General features: G+C 43.7%; 1 protein-coding gene across 2 annotated transcripts; it reads left to right on the top strand.

Annotated features, from left to right (window-relative positions):
• Positions 1–1,456: 1,456 nt before the first annotated feature.
• LOC148901226 (uncharacterized) lies at positions 1,457–18,395 on the top strand. 2 transcript variants are annotated; one of them, XM_089021101.1, is made up of 4 exons: positions 1,457–1,980; positions 13,311–13,530; positions 14,941–15,168; positions 15,299–18,395. In XM_089021101.1, the coding sequence occupies exons 1-4, from the start codon at positions 1,732–1,734 to the stop codon at positions 17,710–17,712; spliced, it is 3,111 nt and encodes a 1,036-aa protein (XP_088877227.1). In that variant the 5' UTR covers positions 1,457–1,731; the 3' UTR covers positions 17,713–18,395. The 2 variants fall into 2 exon arrangements, with proteins under 2 accessions (XP_088877227.1, XP_088877218.1); XM_089021092.1 differs by having other exon boundaries at positions 1,458–1,980; positions 15,251–18,395.
• The last annotated feature ends 400 nt before the right edge of the window (positions 18,396–18,795 follow it).

Here is an 18,795-nt window from a genome sequence, read left to right as displayed (position 1 = left end):
TCCGCCAGATCCGAAGGTCGTGTGCTTGATGGACCAGCCGTGGTGGGTGTGTTTTATGAAAATAGTGCTTATTATAAGATTTAATTTTCATAAATTTGACGTTCGTAAGATGAAAAGTTCGCAATATAAGGTGTTCGTAAGTTGAGGTCTCACTGTACAAGAGAATTAAGACTTTATCCCGATTAATAAAAATGGAAGTTAGTGTCAAGTTGAGGTTGTTGCACTGAGACCGGATCTAGACATATAATACAAAATGAAAATTGATTTTTCCGTCGTCATCAAAGGTTAATTTTCGCGCAAGGGAAAAAAATGTGGTTTGTGGTTATTCTGTTGTTTGGCTCAAAATCGTTGTCATTAGAGTAAGGGAAAGGATCTTTTATACCTGCATTGAAAAAATAAAATTCTGATTAAATTATATTGACATACCTGTCAATCTCGGCGAATAGTTGTCCTTATAAATGATTACAATTCCCGTATAAAAGTTGTACTATGCCGTACATTATTTGGAATGATTAAAAATGATAACGTGCGGAAATGCAGTTTACTGCGCAGCGCGCATGTTATGCTTTTATCAATCGTAGCAATAAAAAAAATATACAATTGGGGATTACTTTTGCTGGTTTGCCGTGACAATATAGTATCGATCAGCGGCAGCATTGTCTTTGGCTACCATCAATTGAGACGAACTGAATTTGAGCAAAAAATGTCTAAGATCGGTACACAATGTTATTTTTTTCATATAAAAGTTGTAGTACTGGTTGTAGTGCATTGTTTGAAATGATAAAAAAAAAAACATAAATTACTGGGAACACATATAAATTGACATGTATGCGACGAGACCTATAATACAAAATGAAAATGAATAGATGAAGCACTGAAGGTTGGTCTCGTGCAGCATTTTTGCGCCGTCATTAAAGGTACATTTTCAAAATGCGGTTTGTGGTTATTTTATTGCTTGCCTCAAAATATGTGTTATTAGATAATAATAATAATAATAATAATACATTAGAGTAAGAGAATGGTTCTTTTCTAGCCGCGTTGAAAATTTATCCCAATTAAATTATATTGAGAGTACGCAAGGGCAATTTTTGTCCATATTTTAAATGAAACTTCAGTTAGACATTTGGTCGGGAAGTGCATCGCCCAATGCGGTCTCTCATGCTTGTCACATCAAATAAAATCCGCTAGAAACGTCACCGAAAGACAAAGGACCCTGGGAACATAAAACAGACCCCCGTGATGAGGTCACTTGTTTAGACACACTATCTCTATGGGAACTCTCCGGCAATGCAGGACTGTTTTTTTATGCACAAGTCCGTAACTTCGAGTTGGACTCAATGTTTTTTTTTGCCTTCTTCTTGTGTGTCAATTCGAAAAACTTGCCAGCCAATAGCAGCGAGGCTACAGCAGGCTAACCCCGCCCCCTCTGCCGCTGCTTCCCACATTGTGCGCGTGTTGCATTGTCTCATTTGGAAGTACTGCAGCCTGCTTGGCACCATGGCGATTCCCGCTCGTTATCCACACAAATAATTGGCAACGGGTGGTGGTGGTGGTCCGGTCACGGTGCATTGACTCGCTGAAAACCTTAAAGATTGAGCTCAATGCTGGGTTTAATTACCCGGATGCTATGTTGCCATCCCTCGTCCGAATGCGTTTTCCAACAGGAGGACAGTCGCCGTAGCATTCGTCGCCCTTTGCTCGCCAACTGACCAGCGGCGAAAGCGACCGACGATGGCGGCGGGCCGCCGTGGCTGCGTCTACTCGCTCTGGTCGGGCACCGAGCGCGTGCGCATCGGCGAGCGCCTCAAAGCGACGCTGGCCGGGGTACTGGAGCTGGAGCTTCTGCGGTGCAAACACCTCGAGCTGGTCGACGCCGCTCTCGGGGAACGGCAAGACGCGACTGAGATCGAGCCGGCGGATCGGAGCCGAGCACTGGAGGACGCCGGGCGGAGCACTGCGACATGCGGCGGCGGGCAACAGGTCAGTCAGTCCGCCTGCTCTCGTTAGGAGGCGCGTGAACACGAATCTTCCAAATCTGCTTCCTGCCGCCCTTGAATTGATTGAAAATAGGATTAAATGTCAGTGAAGTGAGGCTGTGTCGGTTATCACTGGGCCGGCGCCGCCTTTTATTTCCATCAGCTGGAAAGGTCACTTGGCATATTGCACAAGCTGCCCCAAATTCAAGATATCCCACGCTAACATTTGACTGACACCGGTTTCATAACGTTGTGGTTGACCATTGCCGTACTGTTCAACAGCTTGTTATGCTTACCTGTTTATATATTCACACTTCTATGATTTATTTGAAGATACAGCGTGTATTAGAAATGTGGTATTCAAGTTACATTATTGGTCAATAGCGTATTACCTTCTACTATACAGTAAGGGCGCAAATATCACTTGCATGTCGATTGGTTATTGATTACAAACTACCATATACCAACATCGTAATCTTTCTCCCAATATTTAACAAAATCACTGCCAGACATATGCAAAAATGTGTCCACTCCAGTGCCAGGGTTTTTGTCATTGTCACCCGAATTCCAGAACCCACAGAATATTAAGTTTTTGGACGACATAAACATTCAATTCAGCGTAAGCAAACTTAGTCTATTCTTCCATCAGAAAAAAGAGTTAATTTCTAAGTTATATGGGTCTGGAGTTATATGAGCTTGAAATGAGGGCGGCTGTCCAAAATACAATGCAATACATGCATATTGCTTTATATAGCACTTTAACAACAGATGACGCTGGAACAATGCGCTAACAAGCAAAAAAAGGGAAATGCTGCCCCCTATGGAATGGAAAAAACATTGCCAGAGGCCATGGTCAGCACTTTATAAGCACCCAAGCATGAAAAAACAAAAGCCGAACAAATTAAGTAATGGCGTTCTATATCATTTATTCAATTCCTGAAAAAACTTTCGAATGAATTAACTATGGCATGGAACCCCATGCGCTTAAACTTATTATATTCACAAGACATTTCATCACAAAACTGTCCAACTCACAAACGAGTATGAATTTTGAAAAACAACTTGCTACGTAATTCCAAAGCATTGAGTCATGCGCCCATTTGTAGAGGGATCATTAAATTCTATTAGTTTCCGTCGACACGCGTCTACATGTTGGCCCTCGGTGTTGTTTCTGAAGGCGGCAGAGGGTAGGGCGCCAACCTGCCGGAGCCCTACCGACGGCTCTCTTCTAAGGTGAGAATGAGTCATGCTGCCTTGTCCTCTCTGCGGGGCATTGTCGCACCAAATGGTTGGAAGGGATGAGATAGGAGAAGATAGCGGGTGGGCGGTGTGGAAGGAATCTCTTCCACCATGATGTCTTCGCTCAGATGCTTCTCATTTCTGTCACTGCACAGATTTTTGAGAAGCCTGGAAATAATCTATAGGTGGACAGTAAATCTGAAGGTTGGTTGTCTTCACGCTTCCAAAATGACAATGGCTTTGCTTGAACAAAATGTGGTTCACGTTCACAAATAATGTAGAATTTCACTCTCCCTGGAGGCGACACCTCCGGGCAGGAACATTGTGTCCATCTGGATTGTGTGTCAACCCACATTCTCCGATATAATCTACATCCTGGCCTAGAACGTGAGGTACACTTATCATCCGTACTCAGATTTGGGCCGCGTGCCGATAATAATGCTCAAGTGTTTTATTTTGGTTGTTGCTTGCTGTAGTGTAGAAAACAACAGTCCATCAAACGGAGATATTTCTAATCATCTTGATAAATAGCTAGCTAGCTAGCTAGATAGATAGATAGATAGATAGATAGATAGATAGCTCGCCAGCTAGATAGCTAGATAGATAGCTAGCGAGCTAGATAGAATCAGAATCAGAATCATCTTTATTGCCAAGTATGTAGGACACACAAGGAATTTGTTTCCGGTAGAACACGCTGCACTAGTATCGTTGTCAAAAAAAACTGCTAAGTGGCACTATACAGTTCCATTTTGGCTACTGTTGAAAGAGTTCAGAGTTAATGGCTTGGGGGAAGAAGCTGTTTAAATGTCTGCTGGATTTGGTGCGCATGGATCGGTAGCGCCTGCCTGAGGGGAGTAGCTGGAAAAGGTGGTGGGCAGGGTGCGGAGGGTCCAGTAGGATTTTCCGCGCCCGAGTTTGGATTCTTGCAGTGTGCAAGTCCTCGAGAGTGGGTAGGGCGGTGCCAATGATTTTTTCCGCCGTCCTAACTGTCCGTTGATAGCAAATAGAGAGCTTATGTTTATATAATTATATTAAAACGCTATATGAATCAATATGTATTGTATGGTATAACATGAACTAGCTTTCATATATGAAAAAGCAGTCATCTCAAGAAGCATGTCAAAAAATGGGTTGACTGAGATGGTTGGACTGTGTGTGTGTTTGTGTGTGTGTGTAGATTCTTGAAAATGTGTGTTTGTGTGTGTAGTCTCTTGAAAATGAGATTTAGCATTGGGAAGCATCATTTTACATGGAGCCATTAGACTGACTTGTGGATTGAGGCAGGCTTTGTCTCTGCTTGTTGCCTCAGGATCTGAAAGACACACACACACACACACACACACACACACACACACACACACACACACACACACACACACACACACACACACACACACACACACACAAACAGAAAAAGGATTCCACCTGACACAATCTTTAGAGTCACAGCGTTGGCGTATGTTCGACTTTAAAAATGAATAATGCATGACCAATTAAAAAGCGCTAAACAAAACACATCCTACATTGTTTGGCTGCATTGTTTGTCCACTAATATTATACTACACGTGTTGTTCCCTATTATTCCAGAGACGCTCTGGTGCTCACATGAACAAATATCAGATTACATTGCTCACCACAGCCCACCTCAACCCACCCACACTTGGCCTCCTATGATTTGATCATGCATCGCTAAGGTCCATGTGCAGCATCATATGCTATAATGTGCAGACGGAGGTACTGTATATGCACATGGACGTCATCTTGCACTGCAAATTAAATGACAACCGACGTCACTTTTTTGTTTCCTAACTGACATCAGAAAAACGTTTCATAGCATCTAAAATACCCAAAACGATATATTATATGATATTTTAGTCAAATGCAAAACACCAATAAAAATGACTTGCTGTCTAAAAAGTACTTCAATTTGAAACCGGAAGTGGCCAGTTTCAGAAGATCCCGCCTCCATGTTCGTTGTGTCACGGCAAGACGTCTTGCCTTGCTCGCGAATCAAAACAATGGCTTCAGATTCAGAGAATATGCTTTCTTGTTACTCATCCAGTTATGAATATGATTCAAATAGTTCTGAAGAAGAAAGCATACATGTTTACAATCGATTAAAGCATTTATCATCATTGTCATTTTGAGGCATCAGGGGTGGGAAATGTCGCACCCAAAAAAAGCAGAAAATGGCGACAAAGCCGTGTAAGGAATTAATCAGCCTGTTTCCACAGGCTGATTAATTCCTTACATGGAGCTTTGTCGCCCTCTTCTGCCTCTTTTTGGTCCTACACAACGTTTTCAGACCAAAGTACAGCAAAATGCATTGATGTGTCCTTTTTTCGTTCAGGGGCGTTCCTTCAGTGACGTAGGGTGAGGACTCGTCACCAACTCAAAAACAAGACTTCTGGAATATTCAGCGCGAGTCTTAAAACGTAAAATATAGCTATAAGCGGTGGAATCTCATTAAAATACGCTCCGGAGAAGTCATTTGAAGCCATTTTACAAATTATGGACACAACTTGTCCGGAGACGTCGGTTGTCCTTTAAAGTAAAAAGTGCATGTTGAGTTAGGGCAGGGGACGGTCAGTCAGTCCGCCTGCTCTCGTTAGGAGGCGCGTGAACACGAATCTTCCAAATCTGCTTCCTGCCGCCCTTGAATTGATTGAAAATAGGATTAAATGTCAGTGAAGTGAGGCTGTGTCGGTTATCACTGGGCCGGCGCCGCCTTTTATTTCCATCAGCTGGAAAGGTCACTTGGCATATTGCACAAGCTGCCCCAAATTCAAGATATCCCACGCTAACATTTGACTGACACCGGTTTCATAACGTTGTGGTTGACCATTGCCGTACTGTTCAACAGCTTGTTATGCTTACCTGTTTATATATTCACACTTCTATGATTTATTTGAAGATACAGCGTGTATTAGAAATGTGGTATTCAAGTTACATTATTGGTCAATAGCGTATTACCTTCTACTATACAGTAAGGGCGCAAATATCACTTGCATGTCGATTGGTTATTGATTACAAACTACCATATACCAACATCGTAATCTTTCTCCCAATATTTAACAAAATCACTGCCAGACATATGCAAAAATGTGTCCACTCCAGTGCCAGGGTTTTTGTCATTGTCACCCGAATTCCAGAACCCACAGAATATTAAGTTTTTGGACGACATAAACATTCAATTCAGCGTAAGCAAACTTAGTCTATTCTTCCATCAGAAAAAAAGAGTTAATTTCTAAGTTATATGGGTCTGGAGTTATATGAGCTTGAAATGAGGGCGGCTGTCCAAAATACAATGCAATACATGCATATTGCTTTATATAGCACTTTAACAACAGATGACGCTGGAACAATGCGCTAACAAGCAAAAAAAAAGGGAAATGCTGCCCCCTATGGAATGGAAAAAACATTGCCAGAGGTCAGCACTTTATAAGCACCCAAGCATGAAAAAACAAAAGCCGAACAAATTAAGTAATGGCGTTCTATATCATTTATTCAATTCCCGAAAAAAACTTTCGAATGAATTAACTATGGCATGGAACCCCATGCGCTTAAACTTATTATATTCACAAGACATTTCATCACAAAACTGTCCAACTCACAAACGAGTATGAATTTTGAAAAACAACTTGCTACGTAATTCCAAAGCATTGAGTCATGCGCCCATTTGTAGAGGGATCATTAAATTCTATTAGTTTCCGTCGACACGCGTCTACATGTTGGCCCTCGGTGTTGTTTCTGAAGGCGGCAGAGGGTAGGGCGCCAACCTGCCGGAGCCCTACCGACGGCTCTCTTCTAAGGTGAGAATGAGTCATGCTGCCTTGTCCTCTCTGCGGGGCATTGTCGCACCAAATGGTTGGAAGGGATGAGATAGGAGAAGATAGCGGGTGGGCGGTGTGGAAGGAATCTCTTCCACCATGATGTCTTCGCTCAGATGCTTCTCATTTCTGTCACTGCACAGATTTTTGAGAAGCCTGGAAATAATCTATAGGTGGACAGTAAATCTGAAGGTTGGTTGTCTTCACGCTTCCAAAATGACAATGGCTTTGCTTGAACAAAATGTGGTTCACGTTCACAAATAATGTAGAATTTCACTCTCCCTGGAGGCGACACCTCCGGGCAGGAACATTGTGTCCATCTGGATTGTGTGTCAACCCACATTCTCCGATATAATCTACATCCTGGCCTAGAACGTGAGGTACACTTATCATCCGTACTCAGATTTGGGCCGCGTGCCGATAATAATGCTCAAGTGTTTTATTTTGGTTGTTGCTTGCTGTAGTGTAGAAAACAACAGTCCATCAAACGGAGATATTTCTAATCATCTCTAGCTTGATAAATAGCTAGCTAGCTAGCTAGCTAGATAGATAGATAGATAGATAGATAGATAGATAGATAGATAGATAGATAGATAGCCAGCTAGATGGATAGCTCGCCAGCTAGATAGCTAGATAGATAGCTAGCGAGCTAGATAGATAGCAAATAAAGAGCTTATGTTTATATAATTATATTAAAACGCTATATGAATCAATATGTATTGTATTGTATAACATGAACTAGCTTTCATGTATGAAAAAGCAGTCATCTCAAGAAGCATGTCAAAAAATGGGTTGACTGAGATGGTTGGACCGTGTTTGTGTGTGTGTGTGTGTGTGTGTGTGTGTGTGTGTGTGTGTGTGTGTGTGTGTGTGTGTGTGTGTGTGTGTGTGTGTGTGTGTGTGTGTGTGTAGATTCTTGAAAATATATGTGTTTGTGTGTGTAGACTCTTGAAAATGAGATTTAGCATTGGGAAGCATCATTTTACATGGAGCCATTAGACTGACTTGTGGATTGAGGCAGGCTTTGTCTCTGCTTGTTGCCTCAGGATCTGAAACACACACACACACATAAACAGAAAAAGGATTCCACCTGACACAATCTTTAGAGTCACAGCGTTGGCGTATGTTCGACTTTAAAAATGAATAATGCATGACCAATTAAAAAGCGCTAAACAAAACACATCCTACATTGTTTGGCTGCATTGTTTGTCCACTAATATTATACTACACGTGTTGTTCCCTATTATTCCAGAGACGCTCTGGTGCTCACATGAACAAATATCAGATTACATTGCTCACCACAGCCCACCTCAACCCACCCACACTTGGCCTCCTATGATTTGATCATGCATCGCTAAGGTCCATGTGCAGCATCATATGCTATAATGGGCAGATGGAGGTACTGTATATGCACATGGACGTCATCTTGCACTGCAAATTAAAGGACAACCGACGTCACTTTTTTGTTTCCTAACTGACATCAGAAAAACGTTTCATAGTATCTAAAATACCCAAAACGATATATTATATGATATTTTAGTCAAATGCAAAACACCAATAAAAATGACTTGCTGTCTAAAAAGTACTTCAATTTGAAACCGGAAGTGGCCAGTTTCAGAAGATCTCGCCTCCATGTTCGTTGTGTCACGGCAAGACGTCTTGCCTTGCTCGCGAATCAAAACAATGGCTTCAGATTCAGAGAATATGCTTTCTTGTTACTCATCCAGTTATGAATATGATTCAAATAGTTCTGAAGAAGAAAGCATACATGTTTACAATCGATTAAAGCATTTATCATCATTGTCATTTTGAGGCATCAGGGGTGGGAAATGTCGCACCCAAAAAAAGCAGAAAATGGCGACAAAGCCGTGTAAGGAATTAATCAGCCTGTTTCCACAGGCTGATTAATTCCTTATATGGAGCTTTGTCGCCCTCTTCTGCCTCTTTTTGGTCCTACACGACGTTTTCAGACCAAAGTACAGCAAAATGCATTGATGTGTCCTTTTTTCATTCAGGGGCGTTCCTTCAGTGACGTAGGGTGAGGACTCGTCACCAACTCAAAAACAAGACTTCCGGAATATTCAGCGCGAGTCTTAAAACGTAAAATATAGCTATAAGCGGTGGAATCTCATTAAAATACGCTCCAGAGAAGTCATTTGAAGCCATTTTACAAATTATGGACACAACTTGTCCGGAGACGTCGGTTGTCCTTTAAAGTAAAAAGTGCATGTTGAGTTAGGGCAGGGGACGGGAACCTTTTTTTACGCGAAGTTACAGCTAGCTAGCCTGCACACGGCTCATAAGCTTCCACACTTGCTATCTGCAATATACTTCTCGCAGAAGGTATTGATGCTAACGTTAGCATGGGGCTTGTCAAAGTGCCACTCATATTCGAATGTTTGATCAATGGTATTGTTTCATTGCAAATTAGAATCAAAACGTTTTCTCTCCACAAAGGCGAATGTTTCGGTCCATTCCAACCTGAAGTGTACGATACTCGTCTTTTTTTAACTCGTCGGGCTTATTTAAAAGGGGCGTTGACCTGTTTCAACATGAACGGCCAGTATCATCCAATTAAAATTGCACTTTCCGCAAACTGCAGCCCAAACAGGAAATTAACAGCGAAAAATGTACAATGAATATGTACAGTAAAGTCTCGTTATATTGATATTCAGGGGAGTCCGAAAAAATATCGATATAACCGGGACTATCGATATATCCGACCCTGTTTGCGTGTAATTTTCTCTGTGCGTGCATAGAAATAGTATCGATATAACCGGGACTATCGATATATCCGATATCGATATAACGAGACTTTACTGTATTTAGTTTTATCGGCGAGCCAGATGCAATCATCAAGAGACGTACAGTGATACCTTGGCTTAACTTAATTGGTTTCCAGACAGTGTGTAAGGCAAAAAGTGTGTATCCCAAAAATTAATTCCCCATAGGAAACCATTAAAATGAGAATAATCCGTTCCCAGGTCCCCATAAAACATAAATTTCTACTTCTAAACATTAAAACTACACAAAATATAACTTATTTTATGTATAATAAATGTTATATGGTATTATAATTAAAGACATAAACTGTACTGTATAATAAAGTAATTTTATTTACCTTTGTGATGATCCTTGATGGAGTGGAGTGGCCGGTTTCATCAGCATTAAACACTTGATGAGGAATGTAGACTGGGGGCGGGGAATAGAGGACAAAAAAAAGTCGGCTGCCATTTCCTTGTTAGAACGGGCTCATTCGCGCACGACACATCACTCATTGTGGCGCTCCGAAAAATAGTTTGTATGCCAAGGTAAAGTATTCATAAATTTAACGTTCGTAAACTGAAAAGTGTGTAAGCCAAGGGGTTCGTAAACCGAGGTATAACTATATGGCTAGCGAGCCATGGGTTCGGAGAAGGAGAAGAGTTAAAAGCGGTGCTGACAGCATATAATGGAAGTGGCTAGGGCAGGGGGGGTAGTTCTCAAGGGGAGTTTCGAGGAGAGCCAGCACGGTGATTATGGGCGGTGGGGTCATAGAGGTCATCCACGATGATCCCTAGCCCCGGCAACCGCTTGAAGCCCTTTCGCCCCCCACCATTTCGCCCCCAACCCCACCCCCCTTCCCTTTAATCACTCCATGAGTCACTCTTCAGTCTTTTCCCACCGCTTTGCTCATCTCCAAGGTGACAGGTGGAGATGGACCGTGGTTAGAATGTGAAGATCCTCTTCTTTACACCCCCTTCTCTCTGCTGCTTGGTTTTTGTTACGTCATCTGTCTTTTCCCATTATCTCCCCCCAAGCCCCCTTTGCCACCCACCCCTTCCCGTCTTCTGTCATCACAGCGGTGAGTCACTACCTGTATTGTTTTCTTGATCACGGGCTTTCTCCTGCCTTATGCAGAGAGTGACTGCAGCGATTGTGGGTTGGCTAGGCGGATTTAGAGAATAATTGAAGGGAGGTGGTTGGGGGAGGGTGATGGGGTTGTGATGGTTGATGGAGGTTACTCAATGCTCTTGCTAATCTAGGAAATGGAAGCACTTTGCTGACTTGAGACCATTACTGTGTTGTTTGGGGGTGGAGTCTTGTTAACGAAATGTGTGTTCTGGGACAAGTGATGTCATTAGGGCACATCCTGATAATTATGTCATACGGTCCACTCCAATACTTTTAGATTGTAGTTGTGCTTTTGTTTTCACTCATTCACTGCCAGACTATGCAAAAATGTGTCCACTCCAGTGCCAGGGTTTTTGTCATTGTCACTCGAATTCCAGGACCTGCAGAATATTGAGTTTTACAACTACATAAACATTCAATGCAGGGTAAGACACCTTCTACTCTCTACGTTCATGGTACAAAAATGGTTAATTCCTAAATGATATGGGTCTGGAGTTATATAAGTTTGAAATGAGGGCGGATGTCCAAAATACAATGCAATACATACATATTGGTTTATATTGCACGTTAACAACAGCTGAAGCCGGAACAAAGCGCTAACATAGAAAAAAGGGAAATGCTGCCCCCTTGTGGAAGGGAAAAACATTGCCAGAGGTCTGGGCAGCGCTTTACCGGCACCCCAGCAAGGAAAAACAAAACCCGCCCAAATTCGGATATGGCGCTCTACCTCATACAGGTAACATCCGACTTACGACCAGCTCGGGTTACGACCGCCCGTACTTACGACCATGACCTCCAGACCCTATTGAAAAAAATCATAATTCTACGCCTGGCACCGCAACGCGCGAGCAGGCCGGCAACGCGTCGGACAATTTTGGCCAGCCAGCCAGCATCTCACTCTCGCACAGCAATCGACCGTGTGATGACACCGGAGGGGGGAGTTTGCGTGTTATTTAGCCTCTGAGTCTCTATTCAACATTTTGAATGGATTTTGACTTACAACCACTTCTACTTACGCCCATTTGGTTGGAACGGAACTTGGTCGTAAGTCGGATTTTACCTGTATTTTTAATTGCCGAATAAATTCAGGTATGGTAGTGAATGGGTTAAAAGAGAGTTTGGAATTCCAACTTCTATTTTGTTGTATTTAATTACATATAGATGTGGTCAGCAACTCAGGATAGAGCAACTTTTGTTTGATGCCAACCAGTTTTCCATTAAACTAACAAAGTGAATAACATTTCATATTTGGTGGTATCATCTCTCCTGACTGCATCAGTCCTGTGACTTTGCCAGAGTCTTGCATTCTTCATTTGAAATGCTTTTTTTCCGGGCTTTATTAGAGCCTCGTGTACTTTTTGTTTATTTCTGGGGTGTGTGTGTGGCGGGGGGGGGGGGGGGGGGGGGGGTAATGAGGTTCATCTGGGTTTTATCAGTTCATATAGCTTGGTTCCAAAACCTTTGGGTCTCATTTCTGTACTTCTTTGCTAAATCCATTTCAAACCAGGGACAAGAGGTGTCTTAAAACTTGCACTAAAACCACACACAAAAAAAACGCAAACCAAACTGAGAAAATGACCGCTTATGCATCATCATGCATGCAAACCTCCTTAAAGGACAACGACACCATTTTTTGTTTCCTAACTAACATCAGAAAAACGTTTTATAGCATCTAAAATACCCAAAACACGCAGGCTGATATTTTTAGTCAAATGCAAAACACCAATAAAAATGACTTAGTGTCCCAAAACTACTTCAAAATGACCTTGGGATGGCGAGTTACAGAAGGTCCCGCCTCATTGTTCGTGACGTCACGCCAGGACGTCTTTGCCTTGCTCTAGAATCAAAACAATGGCTTCAGATTCGGAGAAGATGCTTTCTTGTTACTCATCCAGTTATGAATATGATTCAAATAGTTCTGAAGAGGAAAGCATACATGTTTGCCATCGATTAAAGAAGTCCTTCCGGATCCTTTTGATGCGTCTGGACTCAAATGAAGCTCCCAGAAAATGCACAAGATGGGGCCCAAGCTGTGTTCTTCTAATTTCTCCATCAACACGGATGAACACAATGTATTCAGACCAAACAAAGTACCCAAAATGCATTGTGTGTCACTTTCTCGGTCAGGGGCGTTCCAGACGTGACGTCACGTCAGGAATCGTCACCAACTCAAAAACAAGACTTCCTGAATATTCAACACGAGTCTTAAAACGTAAATTATAGCGATATGCGATGGAATCTTTGTGAATTACGGCCTTTGTCCTTTAAATATCAGTGTTTGGTGTTGATACAGCACATAAAAAAATCTACTCCTCTTGTATGTTGACATGATCACTCAACTCAAACCTGTCTTGGATTGTTTTTATTTCAGGCACCCTCCCCCTCTGACACAATGGGCCTGTCAAGTCAGACTAACCCAGACAACCCTTGCAGTAACTCTGGCGACGGGACGGCACATTCCGCACTGGCCGGGGGGAGTAACTCCCGCTGGTCCACTCTGTCCTGGGACGCCCCCTCTGACCTGCTGTCACCGCCCACGCCAGAGCCCGGTGGGGCTGTCCACCTGGACAGTGATTCTAGACCGAGCTCAGGTAAAACAAATGTACCAATAGAAGTGAGTGAACATCTTGTGTAAGATGCCTTTCTAAACATTAACCCGTGTTTTTTCTGACTTTGTTTGCTTGCACTTTGTGTGACTTAGTAATTAACTTTTTAACCTTTGCTGGCAAAAATATATAATGGGAGCTGCTCGAAAAGCCACAATTTCCTCTCACAGATTTCAATTATTGAATTGGATTGGATTAGCCTTTATTAGTCTCGCAGTGGAGAAATGTACATTTTATTTACAAACAAAGTAATGAAAGTAAGAGGAAAGGAAGAAGTAGAAAAACTACAGGACCTGCTGTAAAGGCAGCCACTCTCGCGGCGCCATCTTGAGACAACAACAAAACACAAAATAATAAATATGACAACACACACAGAGTCATTCACTCCACTTTCTGTACCCTCTTTGTTGCATGAAGCAGTTCCAGATGGAAGAGGAGAGGATCAAAGCATCCTTTTCACCAATGGATCAGCGACTTCTGCTACAAGCTATATTTTGAAAGCCAACACGAAGCTGTAGCAAATAACACAGTCATAACAAATATTGGGACAAATAATGGGACACAGTCCGTCAATCAATCTTGAGCATTTTCTGCACCATCTTTGTTGTATGAAGCATTTCTAGATGAAAGTGGAGAGGATCGAAGCGTCTTTTTCACCAGTGGATCAGGGATGTCATGGTGAAATGTGCACATCTGCTACAAGCAAAATGTTGAAAGCCAACACGAAGCTGTAGCATCCATTGACGAAAAGAGACTTGGATTAGTCTTTATTCATCTCGCAGTGGAGAAATGTACATTTCGCAGCGACAAAGTGTGAAAGTAAGACGAAAGGAAAGGAAGAAGTAGAAAGCAAAATTCCAGAGCTGCTATCAAGGCAGCCACTCTTGCTGCGCCATCTTGAGACAACAACAAAACACAAAATAATAAATATGACAACACAAAGACACAGAGTCATTCACTCCACTTTCTGTACCCTCTTTGTGGCATGAAGCAGTTCCAGATGAAAGAGGAGAGGATCAAAGCATCCTTTTCACTAATGGATCAGCGACTTGTGCTACAAGCTAAATGTTGAAAGCCAACACGAAGCCTTAGCATCCATTGACAAAAAAAGATTGTCTCACATCTCCTGTCCCATGTAAATCCGCTTCAATTCCAAGCGGCGACAGTTCCATATACACATCGGCCAGCACTGTTTTTGATTTGGGAGGAATGTCAGTGCCATTTGACAACTCTTGTGAGGAATAGGCATCAGTGCTTCAGAATTACTTTTTGCACGTGTAGTGATCTTTTTTGACAATTGAAATGACAAGTTTGTTGAATCAAAGTTAGAGACGTTGCTTGTTTTCCTTTGAATATGTAAGAATTTCCCGGACCTGCTGTTTTTTTTCTTTCAAGGTTTCTATTCCGTGAGTGGGAGCTCTTTGTCAGACTCATGCTACTCAGTGTCCAGCGACGCTGCCCAGGGGGGACAAGTAGGAGCCAATAGACCCTCCAAGGTTTGGGAGCAGGTCGCCGGGTCAGTGGGCAACACGGACACCTTATGGTTAGATTGTGCAGTGCAACCACCAGTCGTGCAAGATCACAGCAAGGATGCTGAGACAACCCAGGAGCAGCCAATGTCAGGTGAGATGAAGATCAAGGTGGAAAATAAAATGTGAGATGTTTCAACAAAATGTTTTTCTGTCCCTTTGGTCTACGCTTTCAGGGGACCCTGAAGTGTCTGGTCTCAGCTTTTTATCTTACCTCTGCCCAGGCCTCAACCACTCATTGATTTCTTCCCTACTGAAGCTTGACCGTGCCTCTCAGTCCTCCACCTCCTCCTGTGCACAACGACCCCAGTTGGACTCCTGCTACTGCGAAGACCTCATCTCCCGTCGGACAAAAGAGATATATTCGTATCCCAGTCCGCTACACGCCGTTGCCCTCCAGAGTCCTCTTTTCACCGGTCAGACGCAGGCACGATCTCCTTCTCCAAATCCTGAAGGAAACCAAGCCGACGAGCAAACAGAAACCATCGGCGGTGTAAATCCTTCTCGCCAAGGGCAGAACGGCACCCACCCAGCATCTCTGACCCAGCTGGAGCAGTACATCACTCGGCTAGCTCATCAATACCGCCGTCGGACAAACCTTTCCATCCCGGATCTTGCACAGTTGCCAGTTGCACACCGAAGCCTGGGCACGCCGGCAAAAAGTCACGGTTCCACCCAGTCCCTGTCTGCCTTTGAAAGTCGCAGTACAGTTTCCATGTCGCCCGGGGGAAGTGTAACACCGTGCAAATCACTACCGGGTAACTCGGCTCGAGTGAGCCTCAATGCTACTGGGAAAAAAGCCACGAGGAACTCAATAAATCTGGGTAGCCTTCCCTCTGCGACCGGAGAGGATTTGAACATCAATGTACATCTCAATCTAAACTTGAACCTTGCTCCCGGTTTAAGCTCAAATCGGGGAATTGTCCAAACAACCCAAAAAGTCAATCTGGGAGATGACTCCGCAGGTTTAGCTGCTGCCGTGCAGACACAAGCCTCGTCAACACCCGCCGGCCCGGCGCTTCGAGCGCGTCCTCGAATTTCCACCTGTCCTACTTCCCTGAACCACCGCAGTTCCCTCGAGATTACGTCGGTTCCTGCAGCCGCATCTGGATTGGGACCACCAGCCTTCTCTCGCTCACTGGATTGGAGTGCCGCAGCGCCATCCGAGAGCGGATCTTCAACGTTTTCAGTTGCGGGCCCACAGCGCAGCAGTTTGAGACAGGGTTCCAGCTCCAGTCCCAGACCCATTGAGGACTCCGCCACGGTGGGGGAAATCTCTCGTGTTTCTGGATTGTCCAGAGATGTTGTGGTCGGGCTGATGGAGCAAGGCGTAGAACTGGACATCGACTGCTTCCGGGCGGAAGCGGGCGGGGAGTTGAAGAAACATAAAGGTCTCCTGGTCACCCACAAAGAACAAGCGTATGACTTCATTAGACCAGGCGACACGATCCCCCAGAGACCATCCCAATTGTCTCTCAGTGTCACCCATTCTCCGCAATCCCAGTCCAGTCTCACTCCTCCCCGCTCAAACTCCAGCAGCCCGATCCTCTCTTACAAGTCAATCCATGGACCTTCTTCACTCTACTCCTCAGATAACCAGCTCCGACAGATCACTTCCCCGTCCGACCTGCCTTCGTCCACGGCCTCATCTCCGACCTCCCGCCCCACACAAAGAGCCCACTCCCCTCTCCGTCCACTCCAACCCTCTCCGATGGGAGCCACTCCGTTGTCCGTTTTCCGAAGAGACACCCCTTTCCAGTGTTCACTGCCTCGTACCACCACTAGCACATCTCCTGCGGAATACGGGGGCATCCATCCAAGGAGCGGGTCCCTCCGACACAGCGGTGGCTGGAATAGGGTGGAAGGGGACGGCCTCTACAGAGGCAAGCATGCGTCTCACAAGTTGATCAGGGCGGCGACTGTGAGCAGCTATAGCAAGCGGGAGGACACTGGTTCTGATTGGCTTGAAGATGAGGAGACACGATCACGTAGCAAGACCTCCAACAAACTCAGCAGAGCCTTTGAAGGGCACCTCTGGGGAAAGGACACGCTGAGCGAGAGGGAGGAGATGGATAGGGCTGAGTATGGTTACGGATGGACAAGGAACATAGGCGGCAGCTGCAGGGGAGGAGATAGAAGGGCGAAGGTGGCATCCAGCGCTAAGGACAAGCAGACAGAGGGAGAAAGATCACCGATTTACTTGAAGAAGCGAGGCATGGAAGGTGCAGAGAAACGAAGCTCCGGTGTCAGGATGTCCAAGAGGGCTCTGTTCAGGAGTGAGTCTCAGGGCTTGCTGTTACCGTACAACCACAATGAGCCCACCAGACAGCCAAACTGGGTTTCCTCATTCGATGTGGGGCAATGTGCCATGAGTACCGCCAGGGACGACGAGGGTGCGACAATGCTTCACGCCAAGGACAACCACCTGTCATCCACAGCAAGCCTCTTTAACCTCTCCTGCTCTCAAAGCTTCGAGAGCAGCTGTCACTCACACTCTCTTCTTTCCTCTCCTTCTTTTTCTCCATCCCCACCGCCCAGACTCTCCTTGCAACGTACGCGATCCTTGAGAGACTTGGGAAGACGAGTTTTTGGATCCATGAGATCTTTAAGCCTCAAACAGAAACCGTCAAAGAAGTGATTTTTTTTTTTTAGCTACATGTTGTGTAAACACTGTCAAATAATACAATATATATATATATAGAATCTCTTGCTTTTGGACTGGAGATACTCAACACATGTCCTCTCAACAACTACACATGAGTTGTTGAGTTTCTCTCAGGCACTTTGATCTATCCATACCAAAAACTTAATAACTCCAAAGGGACATGCAATCAAAATAGAGGCCCGGAGAACCCGCCCATTGTGACTTTAGATCATATTTAAAGAATAGTAGACACCTGCAAGAATGAATGTGATCTACCGGCATTTGATGATGCTAAGACTCTTATAAACATCTCGTTTGTGTGTCTGTAAAAGTAATTGTAGAAAACGAAGCTGAGTAAAAATAGCTACAGTTATAGTGAAAAGACAGTGAACGTATCATCAGCGACTTGAATGATGTAACTTATGAAAACCAACTTATTCGTATACACTGTTCTGCATGCTGCTCTGTGACAAAGTTAGTGATCAGTAATTGGGGGAATGCTTTTTATTTTATTTTATTTTATTTTATTACTATTGGCAATCCTGCCTCTGAAGTACAATCACACTGGCCATATGTTAATCCAAACCATTTTTTTAAAATGTGCTCAGGATTTTGAAAAAAAAAATGTCTGGTTAAGTGCAAGTTCTCAATTATGATAATAAACTTGCGGCAAAACATCACCTGTCTCATAAATACAAACTCATACAAGCAACATTCATATTGAGTTGATAGTACTGTAAAATGTATGAAACAAAACAATCTGGTTGAAAATGAACAGCCGACAGTATTTGCTTTCAGAGTCAGCTCAGCTCAATGGACACGTTTGCGCTGCAGCAGAGTTCAAGACCTGCTCTCCCTGTTGCTAGGGAACACAACTTCTTGTTTCAGCTCTGTCTGAAACCTCATTTGCAAAATATTTACCATTTACTACCAGTCAAATGTTTGAACTCTGTTTTGAAAGTATGAAAATTTATATCAAGAATTTTTAACCCATTTACGCCAAGTGTGTTCATATGAACACAGATACAGTGATACCTTGGCTTACGAACTTAATTGGTTCCCAGACAGTAAGGCGAA

Source organism: Hippocampus bargibanti, linkage group LG02, assembly GCF_051943395.1.
Source record: "Hippocampus bargibanti isolate YZ-2025 linkage group LG02, ASM5194339v1, whole genome shotgun sequence".
Lineage (NCBI taxonomy): Eukaryota > Metazoa > Chordata > Actinopteri > Syngnathiformes > Syngnathidae > Hippocampus > Hippocampus bargibanti.
The sequence above is the reverse complement of the archived record's forward strand: the minus strand, read 5'-3'. Positions and strand labels throughout refer to the sequence as shown.

Excerpts from the sequence above, each read along its gene's own strand:
- LOC148901226 (XM_089021092.1), top strand. The coding sequence starts at position 1,732 with ATGGCGGCGGGCCGCCGTGGCTGCGTCTACTCGCTCTGGTCGGGCACC. Across the intron at positions 13,531-14,940 it reads TGATTCTAGACCGAGCTCAG|GTTTCTATTCCGTGAGTGGG; the intron begins GTAAAACAAATG and ends TTTTCTTTCAAG. Across the intron at positions 15,169-15,250 it reads CCAGGAGCAGCCAATGTCAG|GGGACCCTGAAGTGTCTGGT; the intron begins GTGAGATGAAGA and ends CTACGCTTTCAG.